At 32.8% G+C, this 19,101-nt stretch overlaps 1 protein-coding gene and 1 long non-coding RNA gene across 2 annotated transcripts; one reads left to right on the plus strand and one right to left on the minus strand.

Annotated features, from left to right (window-relative positions):
• Positions 1-11,984: 11,984 nt before the first annotated feature.
• LOC132715271 (uncharacterized) lies at positions 11,985-12,879 on the minus strand. Its single transcript, XR_009623659.1, has 2 exons — positions 12,727-12,879; positions 11,985-12,035 (listed from the first exon to the last, which is right to left on the minus strand). It is a non-coding gene; the product is annotated as an uncharacterized LOC132715271 (long non-coding RNA).
• Positions 12,880-13,186: 307 nt separating this feature from the next.
• On the plus strand, positions 13,187-15,691 carry LOC132715268 (pituitary homeobox 1-like). Its single transcript, XM_060698258.1, has 4 exons — positions 13,187-13,198; positions 13,754-14,108; positions 14,428-14,861; positions 15,185-15,691. The coding sequence occupies exons 1-4, from the start codon at positions 13,187-13,189 to the stop codon at positions 15,596-15,598; spliced, it is 1,215 nt and encodes a 404-aa protein (XP_060554241.1). The 3' UTR covers positions 15,599-15,691.
• Positions 15,692-19,101: the final 3,410 nt, after the last annotated feature.

Below are 19,101 nucleotides of genomic sequence, written 5' to 3' on the forward strand. Positions count from 1 at the left end.
TGCCAAGATGTTTTAGATTTTATTTCTGTAGATTAAGAATGAGTACTTTGTCTTTGAGAATACAAAACTGGCAGATATTCTAGAAATAGAATTGTTAGAGAGGAAAGGTATTGTTTATGTTGTAATGCCTCAGACATTGAAGATGAATTTCATTTTGTTTGTATATGTCGTTGTTATGCAGAGTTAAGAAAAAATATTTGAAAATTAAATATACCAGAAATCCATCAGTTTTATAAATTTTTACAATTATTGAACTCAAATAGTAAATATGAATTAATTCAGTTATCCAAATTTGTTAAAGAAGCACTTGCTTTGAGAAACACACTGTTAAATGTTGAGCGTTAAACATCATTATTGCTCATTTGTATGTCTTTACTTTTTAATTTGTAGTATACATATTTATTATTTCATTTTCTTGTTACTAGATGAATTAAGATTAAGAATTTTGAAAATGTCATACTTGCTATTACCATAATATTGACGTTATGCTTGTAAATATTATTGTATTATAGATGATGTACTATGTACAAATCTTAATAAAGTATCTGTTCTGTTCTGTTCTGTTCTGTTAAAAATATGCCGTTTAAGCCAAATTAACTGACAAAAAATTTACAAGTATACTATTTATGTAACATAACTTCATCCTAAGAAAGGGGCATTCGTCCTAAAAGGTCAATGATATTTTGATATCAGGAACTGTATGCAAAAATGATACATACATGCGTTGCGGCCCCTCGTTGTGTATGGCTTTAATTAAATACATTTAAATTACTCGTTTATTTAAATGAAATTTCAATACGATCTCAAATATCAAAATATAGAGCCACACATTTTCATATGAATCCGGCGACTTGTAATAATTTCCTTAAATTTTTCCATGAACTTTTTGATATCCTCCGGTATTTTGTAATGTGGTGCCATGTATGACATGCTTATTGTAATAATATTTAAATATCAATATAAATATAAATATCAACATGTAAATTATTTATTGCATTACAGAGCTTCAATTATGTACCTATTTGCTTTAATTAGGGATTTTGTATTTATCTATTTTATGATAACATCCGTGTTATTTGTGCCGTGTGGCGGCTGTAAAAAGTCTCCCCGTACATTTAATCAATGATGTTATATTTTCGATCCTTGAAGATCGTTCAGCACGACATTATTGTTGTGCTTGTGGTATTTTTAGTTTCATTTTTTTGGCACTTTCTAGTTGGGTGGTTCCAATATTCCTACTTGAATAATGTTGAATCACCCTTAGGATATGTTGCCTGCTTTTTAAATTTGTCTTTTGACGTCCTATCTGTGATACGCAGGCTTCATAACCTCAGATCCCCTTTTAAAATTCCATTTTATTTAGTTCCGCCCATTGTTTTCTCGTTTAGGGCACACGCATTTTTTTTACTTGGGGACCATATGCCGCTTTTCATGGAATGGCACTACCGTGTCACATTGAAGGTTCCATGATAACCGCCATATAAACACATCTGCGGATGTTTCAAAATTCTAAATTTTACCATTTCATGTTAAATGTTGAATTCTGCTTAAGCCGGTGCTAGGGGGCGTGGACGGTAACTTGCACTTTCCAGTACCGTCCATGAACAGGCTCAATCAAACCGAGCCTGCAACATTTTCAATTTTGCCGTGTTGGGCTTTCTTTAGGGATTTTGTATTCATCTATTTTAAGCATGACATCTGTCAAATTGAGAACAACACTCTTGTTGAAGGATTTCAATAAATTGTTTCCTTTCAGAAATACTTTATAAATGTATACAATAGATGGAAGGAAACTTTGAATGCAATATATAATAGATTAGGTTCTGTTTCTTATTACGTTGATGATAAATTTATTGTACCTCCTAGATTAATTTATACGAGAAACGTTTCTTTAATAAATCTAATGTGTCCAGATTATGTTTTTCCATCACCAAATTGTCTAGATTTCCACGTTAATAAATCAGCAGTTCTAGACTATGCCATTAGCATACGGTACTAAATCTAGGTCTATATATTATATTCTTGTTTTCTTTCCTCGTTGTTTCATTTCTCTTTAATCTTTTTAAATATGATGTACAATTAAAACCTTGATAAATCAATATTAATAGAGCTTAAAATTTGTGCTTTTTATTTTGTCACATCATTTAAACTATTCTAAGATAATTGTGATTTCAATGAATTTAGTTGACAGAATAAATGCACCAAAGGGGAGTTTATATCCTCGTTAAGGTATTTCAGACAATATCACAATATCAACAAGATAAACAATTTAGAAAATCCTGTTTGTTCTTATTGCTATCGGTCATAAAATGTCTCTTGACTAGAATGTAAGGATAACGATCTTAAATTTTATTATTTTCAAGATTCATTTGCTGAGATTCTAGTGAATTAGATACAGTACTCCATTCATTAAGTGACTAACGTCAGACTGAAATTGAAATGAGTTGTTTTCGATAAGTGGATAAAGCTCAATCATATATTTGCAACACCATTTCCTCCATTTATTTTACTTTTAATGTACAGTTTCTTATTTTCTGTCAGTCGGAGAACGGACTGTTTAACTAGTAATTAATTCAATATCACTTAATTTGACACTCCCAGGCTCTGGATTCTTGGTTTGCAACGAGGCAGTTACTAACTTGTCTCGAATAACGTCTCACAAACCTTTTCAATAAATCAAGATCAATCCACTCTCTAAATGTGCATTACACAACCAGTGACCTTGAAAATATCCTTTAGTAACGTAAAAAGCATGTTTGTTTATTATAATTTTAAACCTTAAGTGAGTTAGTACAAGCTTTTAAAACGAGTTAGTTAAAATTTAAAATACAAGTTTATTAGTAATAGGTCAATGTTTTGGATAAAACAGAGTTACACGTTACATATGTAAATATAAACATGTGTCACACCAGCTGTGATGTGAAATTATAGAAATACAAATTACGAATTTCAAAGAACAAAGTCAGGTTGAGCTGAATCAGAAGATTGACTGCCATTATGGTGAATAAGAACGGCAAGCCTAGTGCATTATGAAAGCTATAGCGGAAAAAGTTTGTTTAACTAGTTATACTCCGAAACATATTTGTGGGGGGGGGGGGGTATATAGGAGTCACCCGGTGGTTGGTTGGTCGGTCGGTCCAGCGGTCCGTTGCGTTTTTCTTGTCCGGAGCATAACTTGAAGACTAATTCCAAAAGCACATTGAGAGGAAGTGCAGTGCACAAGAACCATAACTCCATCTTTTCTAATTACAGAGTTTTTGCCCTTTGTAACTTTTCCTTGTCCGGAGCATAACTTGAAAACTACTGGTTGGAATTCAAAACAACTTCATACAATTGTCAATATATTGAGAGGAAGCGCAGTGCACAGAAACAATAACTCCATCTAATGTAATTACATACTTATCACCCTTTTCAATGGTCAAGCACTATAAGAGGAAGTGCAGTGCACAAGAACTATAACTATATATAAAATAATTACAGAGTTATTGCCCTTTGTTTCTTAAAATGTTGAACTCGTACAACTAGTTAAAACGATACTAGTAATAGTTTATCATATTGAAATACGTTTTCCGATTAGAGACACACTTCTTCATAAGATATTTATTTTTCTTTTAAAACAAACAATAAAAGTTATTGAAACTTAAAAGATCCAGAAATAAGGAGAATTTCCAATATCACAAACATCTCAAAATATAGCTGTGTAAATAAAACAGGATTTGCATGATTACGTTGTAGTATTTATTTACTTGATGATATTTTCATCTTCATCGAAAATAACATAACCTTGCTGAAACCAAAGATAATTATAACAATCTTCATATATCTAAGGCATTCATAGAAAAATTACGTTACACAAACAGAGAATAAGTCATTACATTATAATTATCGACTTTCTAGCTTTACTAGTTGAGGAAGACCTCAGGTGCCCCTAATGATAAAATCTGAAGACACTTGCGCAACCCCGAACCCACAGCCGGGGATGTATGGTTTTTAGGCAACCCATTATAAAACCCCTCGTTCCCCAGATGCCTCTAACAAAATTTATTATAAAAAAAGTTAATTTACAATTTAATTGGGTTTTTATTGCTAAATGTTTTAAAAAATCAGAGGGAAAAATTATTTTTATTTTGGGGAAAATGTTTTTTTCTTTTGGGAAAAATTTAAAACCTTCACATACTATTGGTTCGGGCCCATTATAATTTAAATTTTAAACTTTCCGGCCCTTTTAAGAAACCCTTTTTCCCCTCGGAAATTAAAACAATTAGGAAATTTTTTGTCACTGTGACGGGTTTTAAAAGATGGTTTAAAAAACCCCTATAAGTTCATGGTATGTCCAAAAAGTTTTGAAAAAAACCCCCGGAGAATATAAAATAAGAAAAATTTGGGCATTTTTTCAAATAGAGGAAACAGTCGGATGACATTCTTATTGAAAGATTAAAGTGAAAAATTATATTCCATCAGAAACTGATTGACGTTACAAAATCTTGCCACTAATGAAAAGAACATTGAACCTAACATATTATAGCTCAAAAATCCCATTTCTTCCTTCTCGTGATAGCGTTTTATTGAGCCGGCTGGGAATTGGGGATATATACAATAAACAGTTTTTAATCCTTATTTTGCATCAAATGGTGTCTGACATTTATCCCGCCATGAACTACAACTTAATGCTTCCGAGGGATCAGACTTTGTTTCCAGAATTTTTTTAAAAAAACGAACTCTTCAAAAATTTTAGTACTTTCATTTTTGGATCTTCATATTACTATCAACAACAATTCTATTCACACGAAAATCTATTGATAAAAGAGATGGACTTTGACTTTTGTATAGTTAATTATCCACATTTAGATGGAGACGTACCCCATGCAACATCTTACGGGGGTTATGTTTCCCAGTTAATTAGATTCGCTAGAGCTTTGTAGCAAACGTAAAGGATTTCAACGAGCGGATATTTTTATTACCAGCAAGCTTCTAAAACAGGGCTACCGCTATCATAAATTACGCGGAAATATTTTACTAAATTTTACAATCGTAACTTTGATTTAATTTCCAAATTCCAATAGTGATTTTAAAAACTTTCTTCTGCGACAATGGGGATTAGCCAGCCTGGTTTTTATGGCGATTGTGATTTACAAAACTTCGTAAGATTTGGGTCATTGGTAATTTTTCTGCTGTTTTTTACTAAAATCATTAAACGTTTTATTAAAAGAGGTTATGACCCTACTATTTTAAGACATACTGCATGTTTAGTGTTCAACCCTTTTACAGTTGGACACTACGCCTTTCCTCTTTTGATTGCATCTGACGGACCAAAGTTTTTGGGGGGTGGGAGACTTCCTATGATGGATAGTTCGTAAAGCCCTTTGGGACTGAATTGTCTTAATGCTCGTCTCTTCTGCCTTGCTTTCGTCGGGCCCTTGTAGGTGATTTTCTTGTTGCTCTGTCTTCCTTTAGGACATTGAGTACTTTTGTTATGGTCATTGGGTTTACTTTTTATATGTTTCTACATGATCATTTTTTTAGTGTTTTTACTTATTTAACCTTTTGTAACCATGACAACTGTTAGAATTTCACTTGGCGGGGATTTCATTTTATTTTTACACTGTTCTCGTTTATAGGAAACATGGTGGGCTAAGAGCGAGGTTTGGTGCACCATAAACCGGTTTTAAACTCCCCAGCAGTCATTATTATGCTGCTGACCGTTCCAAGGCGGCGCCCCCACTGTGTTCCTCAGATGTTATGTCTTATGTTGTTTTCATACTGTTTGGTGACACTTTTGCTTGTGTCCCTTGTTGTTTTCTCGTCTACGGTAAGTATCTTCCCCATTGCCTCTAGTTTTTATTTCTTTGATTACTCCCCACCCCCTCCCCCGGTCTCTTGTCCCCTTCCCCTTTGTGGGCCTATTTTTATTTTCTTTGAATTCCTAATCAGTTACAAATTAATTATCATTTAATGATTAACCTGTCCGTGCTCTGTCTATGCCCTGTCCTGTTTTTGTTTGGGGTCCCCCTGGGCTCCTTGCCATTGGTTCTTGTTGCTGGGTCATGTGGGGGTTGCGTTCATTGAACGCCGCCTTTCCTTGTTGATCTTGTTTATCATATTTAATAAATCATCCAAGCTGATGAAATCGCCCTAGTATTAGTTTTTTTTATACACTGGTAGAATGTGTTATGATACTTGATGTTATTAACTTTAACTGACCTATTTTTGGACTGGAAAATTTTTTAATATGAAAATAAATCCTTGAAAATTTATCAAAAAGCTGTGGTTTTTAATATTTACAATTTACAAATAGAACTTTACAAGAGATCAATTTGAGGATTTGGGATTACGTTCTTGTTTTATTTTTTAAATTTCTCTTTTCTTTTGGTTTGATAAAGGGGGTCAGTAAAAAACTTTTTTTTACATGGCTATTTGTCATATTATTATTAAAAGGGTATTTAAAAAATCACTAATAAATTATAATAAAAATCTCTTGAAGCAAAATATCTGATACATACAGAAAGGATTATACATGGTTGGTCAATTTTGTCTAATAACTTAGGTCTCTTATTAATATTATCTTAAAAAGGTAGTAACCAAACTGTCCTGAATTCAACAATTTAGCAAATTTTCAATATACAAATATGATAAACAAGATCAACAAGGAAAGGCGGCGTTCAATGAACGCAACCCCCATATGACCCAGCAACAAGAACTAATGGCAAGGAGCCCAGGCGGACTCCAAACATAAAAAGGACAGGGCAACGACACGTTAATCATTAAATGATAAAAAATTTGTAACTGATTAGGAATTCAAAGAAAATAATAATAGGCCCACAAAGGGGAAGGGGACCGGGGCGGGGGAAGGGGGGGGGGGAGGTAATCAAAGAATAAAAAACTAGAGGCAATGGGGAAGATACTTACCGTAGACGAGAAAACAACAAGGGACACAAAATGTTCATAATGGAAATTATGCATATGTAATGAACATTATATGAAGACATGATAAACGGAATGGAATTCTATGTTCAGTAGTTTTATCCAATGTGATGATTATGTCTGATTATTCCATAATGTACAAAAGAAATAAAACACAATGTGATTGAGATATCTCCAAGGACATAAAACAGACATGCTTTCTAGAATCTTAGGGAAGTGGTTCATTATTATGATATTTGATACTAAGCATTTACGCAATTTTGAGTCGAAAAATAAAAACATGGCTATTATGTCTATATTCATATTTACATTTGCTGTAAAATAGATAAATACAGAATCCCTAAAGAAAGCCCAACACGGCAAAATTGAAAATGTTGCAGGCTCGGTTTGATTGAGCCTGTTCATGGACGGTACTGGAAAGTGCAAGTTACCGTCCACGCCCCCTAGCACCGGCTTAAGCAGAATTCAACATTTAAACGTGAAATAGTAAAATTTTGAATTTAGAAACATCCGCAGATGTGTTCATACGGCGGTTATCATGGAACCTTCAATGTGACACTTCCGTGCCATTCCATGAAAAGCGGCGTATGTAAAGTCTTACAGGTCGGTAGAATGTAAATTTTAATGGGTTACACATTGTCATCGATATGATATACAAACAACACACCGATCAGTTTTATATACTGAAGGGTAACTTCTGCATCGCTTCGGTATGAACAAAGATCAACCAATACAGGAGAGCTAGAACACTTCTTTCGAGTTTCTACCTTTTTATAATAGAATATTAAGTATAAAATGTGATATTACACGGTTAAGTGACAGTTAAACACTAGGCAACTTATTGATTAATGTAGGTTACAAGTAAATATTTTCCATTAAAATGAAATACACTGTATAAGTCAAAAACTAAAGGCGGCTTAATATTACTTATTACTAACAGAAGCTTTTTACCGGTGCTAGGGGGTGTGGTGAGGGATGTTGTACTTATTCATTATCCCTCACGTACAGACTCAATAAAACCGAGTTTGCAATTTTCATGTAATTTTGTTGTTATTAATGCTACCAAATCACTTAATGAACGCTCTTGAATAATAACTGAGAACAGTTCTGAAATGTCAGAAATGTCTTTAGAATGTCCTTTTAGTCCGCAGTAAAGCATCAGGTGGAGGTGGAAAAGAAAGTTTCCGTGGTAGCATCCTTTAATATGGCATTAAGATTTTATGATGTATCAATAACCGAAGAGTTTTTGTCCTTGTTATAGTCACAACTTATGCATTCAATTAACATTTTTTTGTTTGATTGTTTTGGGTTTTACGTCACACCGACACAGTATAGGTCATATGGCGACGTTCTAGCTTTACTGGCGGAGGAAGACCTCAGGTGCCCTTCCGTGCATTATTTCAGCCACGAACGGGCACCTGAGTAGAACCACCGACGTTCCGTAGGCTAGATGGATATCGTCCTCATATGAAAGAATTCGTAGTCCTTGTCGGGATTCGAACCAAAAGCGGTGAGAGGCAAGAATCTTTTAACATTGTTCTTTAGGTAAGTGACCAAAAGTTACATATCCTTGCAGTAATCGTAACTGAGATGACATTGGCAGGATTCGGGCGCTAACTTTTGTTTAGCTTTGACTGGTATATGGTGAACGTTCGACTCAAGTAAAATTCGTGACGTCTTTATAGCCTAACCAATGTCATTTTTCGCGTTGTATAATCGTGACCATAGTTAGCACACGAATACTGACATTATGCGTCGATTTTACTTTCGTAACCAGCAAACATCATGTTACATTTCCTTTCCTTACATAAATAAACTGTAAATATCACCTTAATTTGATGTAACGTTATGGTTTTTAATAGAAATGAATGAAATCTGGAAAGAGGTAGATATTCTATACATCCATTTACCGGTAATAGAAACAAGAATGCAGAAAATGTAAAAGGACGCCATCATTATTACTTATGACGATTTTCTGTAACGTTTGATAATGTATCAGATAATATTTTATTGATGTTATTGTCTATTAAAACTATTTATTTCATGCTTTCCAGTGTTTTACTGTAATATGACAGATGATTATATTCTGATAAACCACTAGTGAAATTTATAAAATATAATTTTCACTGTAGCCAAACTATATCTAAATGTGGATGAAAAGAAAATCATAACTAAATGAAATAACAGGCAAAAATAAATGCCGTCTTGCGTATAATTTTGCTTCTTTAGGAAAATAATGTCGATGTCATCATAAATCATGTTAAAAATGTAACAGAATTAGAGAAATTTAACAGAACTATATTTCAAAATTGATGATGTGACGTCTTGATGTGATGCAGTCATAAAGGAGAATCCGCGACGTTACGCGGTAATATCAGTAAAAATACTTAAAGTCACTTATAAAGCATGAAATAAAAAGAAAATATATTTGTTTTGCATATAAGATTGAAATATATTTCATTCGTGAACACCAGCTGTTCTATTTTCACTCGTGGCTACGCCACTTTTTGTACTTATTATCCTCTCTTGAAAGATAAGATGGTTGTTAACATCAGGAAACAAATATGAATTTCATAGAGTAAATTCAATTGTCCTTTTTTTTCCATGTTTCTAAGCTGGGTACAAAAAAGGAAAAAAAAAACGCGACGATTTTCATCAGCATAAATGAAGTAGCGCATTATTGTTGTGGTGTTCACTCAGTAGGGTTGGATATCGTTCATCACGAAACGGTCCGATACCGATACCGGTACTGACGAAACGATACGGGTATTTTATCGATACTGATACTGATACTTTTACAATACCACATCAAACCATTTGCTGCAAGTATAAGAACTGAAGAGATATAACATGTAGTGCTAGAAAATAAATATGTTACATTACTGGTCTTTCTGAATTTTCATGCTGTAAAGTATACTTTTCTCAAGTTCCATGTTTTGTTGTTTTGTGTTTACTCTTTTTTACATTATTTACACATGTTAATTGTGAAATATTTTTACTTTTTCATCAAAAGAACATGACATAATTTAAACACAGAAAAATATCTTATGCAGGACAGCAGTCTGCACCTGAGATGTCTACAAATTATTGTTTTAATCTTGATATCTCTACATCTGAAAGAATTTAAGACAGTTGGTTATCTATTAATTATTTTCTTACAGCTATTATTATTACTGTGTAGAAATTTTATTCTGATGCTGATATTCTTTTTTAAATCACATAATTGTTTACTGTAATAAATGAAATCACTAGATTGGTTGGCTTAATTTGCAATTTGGAATTACATGTAAGAAATTTCATTAGATGTTTTTTCAAAGTCACTTATGTTTCCAGTCTGTTCTACAACAACAGCACAAACATATTTTCCACCAGTAATTAACTTAGAAATCCATGTATATGCACAGTCAGCACAGACTGTTTCCAAAATGACTTGTTTACCTTTTCATGTTAACCTAATAATAAATATTAGTCCTTGTAGAAGTCATAAAGCAAATACCTATGCTTTACAAATAATAAGGATTTGGTATTTATTTATATTGAATTTACCTTTCAATTTTATACATCTTTAATTTTTCAATAGCATGCACCATCGTCCATGAAAATTTTGCTACAGAAAAAAGGGTATTGTCCTCACCAAATTGCATAATTCCATTCTGCTCAAATACGCAAAAATACTAGCCAACATTTGCAAAAAATCCTACATAACACTATATGAAATAGGTTTCAGTTGTTTAAAGTATCACAGATCTAAATGTGTAATACACACAAGTTGACCTTTGACAGGTGCAAAATAGGCTATTCAAAAGAATATGCCTCCCTTTGATGTTGTTACTCTATCACCATCAAAGAGCCGCTGACATTCACACTTTTTGATTGAAGTTCTGTCAGCATTCTTTTGTTAAGAAAATGTATACATGTTTAATAATAGTTCAGTGTTACACCAAAAACAAAAGGAGGAATATTTTGTTGGAATATTTCGGCCTCATTTATGTTCAAATCGTAATTCACGTGTGGATTTGTACATGTGGTAATGGAAGAAAAGAACCTGGAAACATTAAATATGTATTCATTATGAGTGTTTAGAGACTTAAACTGAAAAAAGGATTTAATTATTTTTTAAAAGCATTGTTTGAATTAACAATTGTCATATGTTGGATTTACATTGTCATTACGGCAAAAGCTGTGTGCGATGTGTTTGGAAGGACTGTGTGCGATGTGCCGATGATTACTCAAGTATTTGATTTGTTTTCTCGTTGTTTCTTTGACATTTAAAACTTACAAACTTTTAGCAAAATCAGTTCAAATAATTATATTTTCCTGCCGAGTACAAAAATATTATTATCTTGAACATAAGCGGCACAATACTTTTACAAAAATATCGCCGCGTCACAAACTTCAAGTTTGCCGCGAAAGCCGTACTCGCCGCATGATAATAGTAATTCATGGTTTGTTTTACGTGTTTGTAGGCTGTTTTTATTTAAAAATCTTCTTATTTTTTTGACATATTGACTATAGAATTATTTTTTTTTTTACAAAAGTATCAAATCCAGTACCGGTATTTTACGAAACGGTATATACCGGTAATTTACGAAGTTACTATTCGGTATAGGACCGATACCGGGAACCGGTGTCCAACCCTATCACTCAGTGAAATTATATTTCGATCTTATATTGAAAGCAAACAAATATATATGCTCTATATCATGTTGACGATGTACTTTATAATATTGATATTTCAACTGTTAATATACTAACAAGAAACTTAATGTTACGTGAACAAGTTTACGTTTCCAAATAAAATATATTTGAATCTTACGTATGTTACGAGGAGAAAATTTGTATACATTTTTTTCACGGTGAAAAGTTAATGTCGTAATTAATTATGTCTCCCCCACCTCGGGGGGGGGAGACATATTGTTTTTGCCCTGTCCGTCCGTCAGTCCGTCCGTCAGTCCGTCCGTCAGTCCGTCCGTCCGTCCATTCTTCGTTTCCGGACGATAACTAGAGTTCCTTTTGACCTACAGCTCTCAAACTTCATAGGATGAATGGTCTTATTGAGCAGATGATCCCTATTGTTTTTGGGGTCAGTAGTTCAAAGGTCAAGGTCACAGTGACTGTTGGTCAATTTCTCGTTTCCGGATGATAACTAGAGTTCCTTTTGACCTACAGCCCTCAAACTTCATAGGATGATTGGTCTTATAGAGCTGATGATCCCTATTGTTTTTGGGGTCAGTAGGTCAAAGGTCAAGGTCACACTGACCGTTGGTCAATTTCTCGTTTCCGGATGATAACTAGAGTTCCTTTTGACCTACAGCCCTCAAACTTCATAGGATGAATGGTCTTATTGAGCAGATGATCCCTATTGTTTTTGGGGTCAGTAGGTCAAAGGTCAAGGTCACAGTGACCGTTGGTCAATTTCTCATTTCCGGATGATAACTAGAGTTCCTTTTGACCTACAACCCTCAAACTTCATAGGATGATTGGTCTTATTAATCAAATGATCCCTATTGTTTTAATGGTCAGTAGGTCAAAGGTCAAGGTCACAGCGACCGTTGGTTAATTTCTCCTTTCCGGATGATAACTAGAGTTCCTTTAGACCTACAACCCTCAAACTTCATAGGATGATTGGTCTTATTGAGCAGATGATCCCTCTTGTTTATGGGGTCAGTAGGTCAAAGGTTAAGGTCACAGTGACCATTGGTTCGTTTGACGCCCGCCTGCCATACGCTGATTGAATAACCAGGATTTTCAAAATTGAATACCTGGTTAAAAACAAACAGTTTAGGAAGCATCTTCTCATACAACCTTAACAATAGAAACCATCCATAGACAGCCTTCATTGAAGTGACTACCGGGTATTTACATTATCTTATCTCCATTTCCATTCCTGTTTCCATTCACAGTTATTCTCAGCAGTGGGGGAGACATGCGCTTTTTTACAAAAGCATCCTCTAGTTATAATTAGTCAGTAATTGGTAATGTGTGAATAATAATAGCTTCAATTGTTGACTGACATCAAATGTTTGATTGGTTAAGCGAGTGAGTTAAATTCATCAATGGCGAGTTGATTAGTTTAATTTGTTTGCAGTTTGTCTGGATGATTATGTCGAGGTAATTAAGTAGTTTGAGTAATGTCAAATTTGAAACATAATATCATGTATAAAGACAAAATTTATTCCGTGAATTAACACACACAATCAAATTTGTATTTAACAAAGCAATTAACCATAGAAGCTGTGAAATCTGAAATTGAAAACAGGAGAAAATGATTGAAAACGTAAGATATTTTACATTACATTTTGAAGAACAGCTTTAAGTAAAATATTAAATTCATTCAATTGTCAATATTGTTAAATATTGTTCTTATTAATAAATAGACTGCTGTCGGGCATAGTGATTCATTTTCATATATATGTTAAATACATATTGCTAATGAATAAAAATGCAGACAATAATTATTTCAAACACACAATTTGCTAATAATTATTTTTAAGTTTCATGTTTATTCATTTATAATATTTCTGTAAGATCAAATACATTAAAAGTACTAATAATGTTTAAATGGCTCACTACAACAAACTAAAGTTTCTCTTTTCAATGAAATATCAGATGTCTTTAAATAGTACAAACATCACTAATAATGACAATTCATAGTGTAAGGTTATTTTGGTTATTATTATTTCAAATGAATAATTGATTATAATCCCAACTTGCCATTTTTAAGTCATCATTAAGTTATTTCGAAATATTTTAGTGTGTTATCTGTGTTGTTTTGTTCTGTAATATAAAAAAGACATCGAAGTGTATGAAAATATATTTATTTCTTTTGTAGGTTCTCCAATTTTCTGACAACCGTCAACTACCGGGATTTTTTCTTTACGCTTGTTCAAGTACGGAAAACAAACACCAGGCTGGGTTTTCAGCTCCTGTTATCTCTTCAAATGGACAAAGAAACGCGACCGAAGCGGAGAACCACCAAACTACTCGCTTTAGCGTATTATCTGCTCTACCAGGAACCGGAAATGCTACACAAAACCCAAAGCGCATGCATGAAAAAGGTCAGACGCTAGGAAATAAAATGACTCTGGAAAGAACGCATGAGAACACTGCCTTGCCATATAGTACTTCTTACTTCATGTCTTTTAGACACAAGACTCTCGAGGAATATACAATGACATGCAATACAGGTAAACATTAAGATATTAAACTTACCCAGACAATTTATTTCGAAAAAAAAACTTATAGGTCACATCATAAACAAAATTGAAAATTTTTTAATGCATGGAAGTGGTAAATCATTTTTTTACATTTACTGCAGAATGAAATACAGACACGGTAATATCATTGTACAACTAATTCGAGAAAAAAATGTTGCCGAATGACAACAAAAATAGTTTCACAAATCCATATTTTCCAAAATAACAGACGAGTAATTATGCAAAAATCAGACTTTATTAATGAAATTGTTATCAACATCTTATCAGTTCTATGTATTTCATATTTCAGATATAAACCAAGAATGTTCGGAATCTGATAGTTCTACAAGTGACATGTCTATATCAACAGAGCGATCAGTCTCTCCATATACATCAAGCAGCGACACCCCTTCACCGCCAAGTGTAGAATATTCACCGGTAATCAGATCACCTCCAAATGCCGACGTTGCAGCAGAAACTGCACCCTCTAGCGGTGATTCTTTACGTAGCCGAGTGACGGATTCAACCAAAATAGAGCTACTAGATTCATCTAATGTAGCATGTACTGATGAAGCTGACGAAAATGAGAAGACAAACAAACTACCAAAGAAAAATGCTAGAACTAACTTTACAAACGAGCAAGTAAAGGCATTGCTGAAAATATTCTACGAAACACCATACCCTGACTCAGAAATGATGGAAAACATCGGGAAAGATTTAAATATTACCGAAAAACAGGTTAAGGTAAGGAACAATAATAAACATTTGTTTTGATTTATCAATATCATCCAAAAAACATCGGAACCTTTAGAATACACAATGTTGTTTCAATTTTATTAACCTTTTTTGGTGTATTAAAGTATGATTACGTATTTGGTAGTCCTTTCTGCGGAGAAATACAGTAGCAGTACTGTTATTCAGAATATCGTCCTTTATTATTACTATTATTTTGTTGTTGAAACTTGAAAACAAACTGAAATTAGTCATTTAATTGTAAACGTTTAAACAACATTTCATATTATGTTATATCAATTACTTTTAAAAATACTTTTTGTTTCGTTAAACAGATCTGGTTCCAGAACAAAAGAGCAAGATGGCGTAGGCGTGTGAGTGACAACAAGAACAATAATGTCAAGTCTTTCCTTCCTACAACGGCGATGTTACCAGCGACGACATATGGATACATGCCAACAGGACATGTGATGACATCATATCCATTTCAGAATATTCCTGGCTACATGAGTTATCCTTGGATTCAGGGGTATTCTGGTCATAGCTATATGAGTCAGCCTTTAACGGGACAAAATTTAGCCAATCAAATTCCTTATCAGACTTCAAACCAGAGCACGACATTAACGAATTATGGTTCTACCGGTTTAAGCGCGAATTCACATGTTCCTACCATGTCGTCCTCCCAATACAGAAACTCACCAATCCAACACAGACAATCGTTCCAATATCCGGGTTATATGTATGCATGAACATACTTTGTGTCATATGTCATATATATGATTTATTGTTTATGTATTGTTATTGATTTTTGTTATTTTATGGTGCTTTCCTTATCAACTATAAGATAGTTCCCTTCTTTGTTCGTCAAATACAGTATGATAATATTGTAGTTGAAACAATATGTTGATAAATAAAATAAAATATTTGTATTATTCATGTTATGTTTTTTTCCTTTCTATAAAAAAGGTAAAGGTCTTGTTTATTATAGTGTCACCTCTACTGAAAGGGCCATACATTTCTGACTTATGAGACACCTTTTGCTTGCATACCATGTACCTCCCAACTCCCACCACTATGCCAGGCGTCAGGCGGATAGAAATCGGTAACCATTCATTTTACCTACCTAGCGGCTCACAAAGCGGCAATTTCGGAAAGAGTCCTACGAGAAAAATACCGACATCTCATAAGCAGATAAATTATTCTTACCAAACTGAAGAATGCGGGTGTATTTTTATATAAATAACGTATGCACAATTACACAAATATCCCAGGTTACTGTATATTCCGAGAAAAAAACTTGTTGACGTTAAAAATGATACTGATGTATTGATAATATGTGGAAAAGCAGCTGTAATAATTTGTGTTGTAGTAAAAATACATTTTAATGTAATAGTTGATGCAAAAAGGAAATAATAATAATATGTGCCGTAAACCATGTCTCCAAATTTTGTCAAAACACTGTGAAAAATCTATAAAAGCACAAAAAAAATGTTTACGTTTTTTTAGAATCTCAATAAGTGCGTGTAAAGTGAAGATATGATCTGAGCAAGAATAACCGCTTCTAAAGCCGGCTTGGTTTTTATTAAGTAAAATAATTATGAGGCTTGCGAGGTACAACATGAGGACATGCTTCACAATTATTATATTTAGCTGCTCCTATGGTAAAATATACTTGCTCAATATAACATTTTTAGTGGATATTTTCACAGGACCATCCATTTTTTAAAAAATTAAACGGACACCAAAGGACAAATTATTATTTAAGATTTTTGACAGGTTATATAAACAATATATAAATATATAAACAAGTGTTTGCCTTTAAAAACCGAGCGGGGAGAGAAGTGTTATATTGCAAGCAACAGTTTATATACGGGCATATAACTGTCAAAAATCTGTATAACGAATTTACCAAACGGCAAAGATCCTGCATTTGAAAGAAAGCAAAAAAAAAAAATAATAAAAAAAAAAAAAAAAAAAATAAAACAACAAACCAAGTTAAAAAATTGATATCAGTCATATTTATATTTTATAGTTTATATAAACGTCACGATTATCCAATGTAAAGCGCAGTTAGAACACATATATTGTACTAACCCTTTAAGGTTAAATAATCTTACGTTAAAATAATGTGCCGTTAAAGCCAGATTAACTGACAAACCAATTTACTAGTACACTATTTTTGGAACATAACACCATCCTAAGAAAGGGGCATTTGTCCTAAAAGGTCAATGATATTTTGATATCAGGAACTGTATGAAAAAATGATACATACATGCGTTGCGGCCCTCGTTGTATATGGCTTTAATTAAATACATTTAAATTACTCGTTTATTTGAATGAAATTTCAATACGATCTCAAGTATCAAAATATAGAGCCACATATTTTCATATGAATTCGGCGACTTGTAATAATTTCCCTAAATTTTTCCATGAACTTCTTGATATCCTCCGGTATTTTGTAATTTGTTGCCATGTATGACATGCTTATTGTGATACTATTTCAATATCAATAATAATATATCAACATGTTAATTATTTGTTCCATTATGTACTTATTTACTTTAAGCATGACATTGTTCATCGGTCAAATTGAGAACTACACTCTTGATGAAGGATTTAAGTAAATTGTTTTTTATCAGAAAGACGTTATAAATGTATAAAATAGACTGGTGGAAACTTTGAATTCTATATATTATAGATTAGGTTCTGTTTCTTATTATCTTGATGAAGCATTTATTGTACATCCTAGATTAAGATATACGAAAAACGTAGATTTAATAAATTTAATGCGTCTGAAATTTCGTCCAGATTATATTTTTCCATCACCAAATTGTCTAGATTTCCACGTTATTAAATCAGCTGCTCTAGACTAAGCCATTAGCATACGGTACTAAATCTAGGTCTATATATTATAATCTATTTTTTCCCTCGTTGTTCCATTTCTCTTTGATATTTTAAATATGTACAATTAAAACCTTGTTAAATAAATATTAATAGAGCTTAAAATTTGTGCTTTTTAATTTTGTTACATCATTATAACTATTTTAAGATAATTGTGATTTAAATGAATTAAGTTGACTGAATAAATGCACCAAAGGGGTGTTTATATCCTCGTTGTGTTATTTCATACACTGTCTGTATATCAACAAGATAAACGATTGAGAAAAAACGTGTTTCTTTTTTGCTTTCTGTCATAAAATATCTCTTGACTGGAATGTATGGATAACGATCTTATATTTTATTATTTTCAAGATTCAATTGCTGAGTATCTAGTGAACTAAATACAATGTACAGTACTCCATTCATTTTAGGCCCACAGTCAGACTGAAATCAAAACGAGTCGTTCTTTTCTGGTAAGTGCATAAAGCTAAATCATATATGCACTCATGCTGCATCGCAACATCATTTCCTCCATTTATTTTACTTTTAATGTACAAATTCTTATTTTCTGTCTGTCGAGGATCGGACTGTTTAACTAGTTAATAATTTAATATCACTTAATCTGACACTCACAGACTTTGGATTCTTAATTTGCAACGAGGCAGTTACTAACTTGTCTCGAGTAACGTCTCACAAACCTTTCCAATTAATCAAGATCAATCCAAACTTTAAATGTTCATTACATAACCAGTGACCACCAAATAGACTTTAGTAACGTAAAACGCATGTTTGCTTATTATGATTTTAAATCTTAATTGAGATAGTACAAGCTTTTTAAAACGAGTTAGTTGAAATTTAGAATACAAGTGTATTAGTAATAGGTCAATGTTTTGGATAAAACAGAGTTATTATTTACGTATGTAATTATAAACATGTACCACACCAGCTGTGATATGAAATTATAGAAATACAAATTACAAAAGAACTAAGTCAAGTTGAGCTGAATTGACTGTATAATTCAAAAGATTGATTGCTATTACGGTAACTGAGAACGGTAAGCCTAGTGCATCATGAAAGCTATAGCGGTGAAAGTTTGTTTGACTAGGTTATATACCAGGAACATCTTTACGATCGCCATTCAGTAATCAAAAGCCACCTTGAGTATTTAGGGAAATTGAATGCATTCTTTATGTTTTTGCTTTAAATTCTTTCGAAACGTAAACAAAATAAAAATACTGAAAAAAAGGCGATTAAAACAAACCATTCATAGCAAAAGTATAGACTCGGTTTCATTACTTATTTTAATGAGATAATTTAAAAATGAATAGTACAACAAATTCCACATTTTCACCTGTTAAGCGGTATTCATGTT

This window comes from Ruditapes philippinarum, unplaced genomic scaffold (assembly GCF_026571515.1).
Source record: "Ruditapes philippinarum isolate M1 unplaced genomic scaffold, ASM2657151v2 ctg405_1_1_1_1, whole genome shotgun sequence".
Classification (NCBI taxonomy): domain Eukaryota; kingdom Metazoa; phylum Mollusca; class Bivalvia; order Venerida; family Veneridae; genus Ruditapes; species Ruditapes philippinarum.

Coding starts and splice junctions, on each gene's coding strand:
- LOC132715268 (XM_060698258.1), top strand. Junction 14,109..14,427: donor TACAATGACATGCAATACAG/GTAAACATTAAG, acceptor TTCATATTTCAG/ATATAAACCAAGAATGTTCG. Junction 14,862..15,184: donor TTACCGAAAAACAGGTTAAG/GTAAGGAACAAT, acceptor TTCGTTAAACAG/ATCTGGTTCCAGAACAAAAG.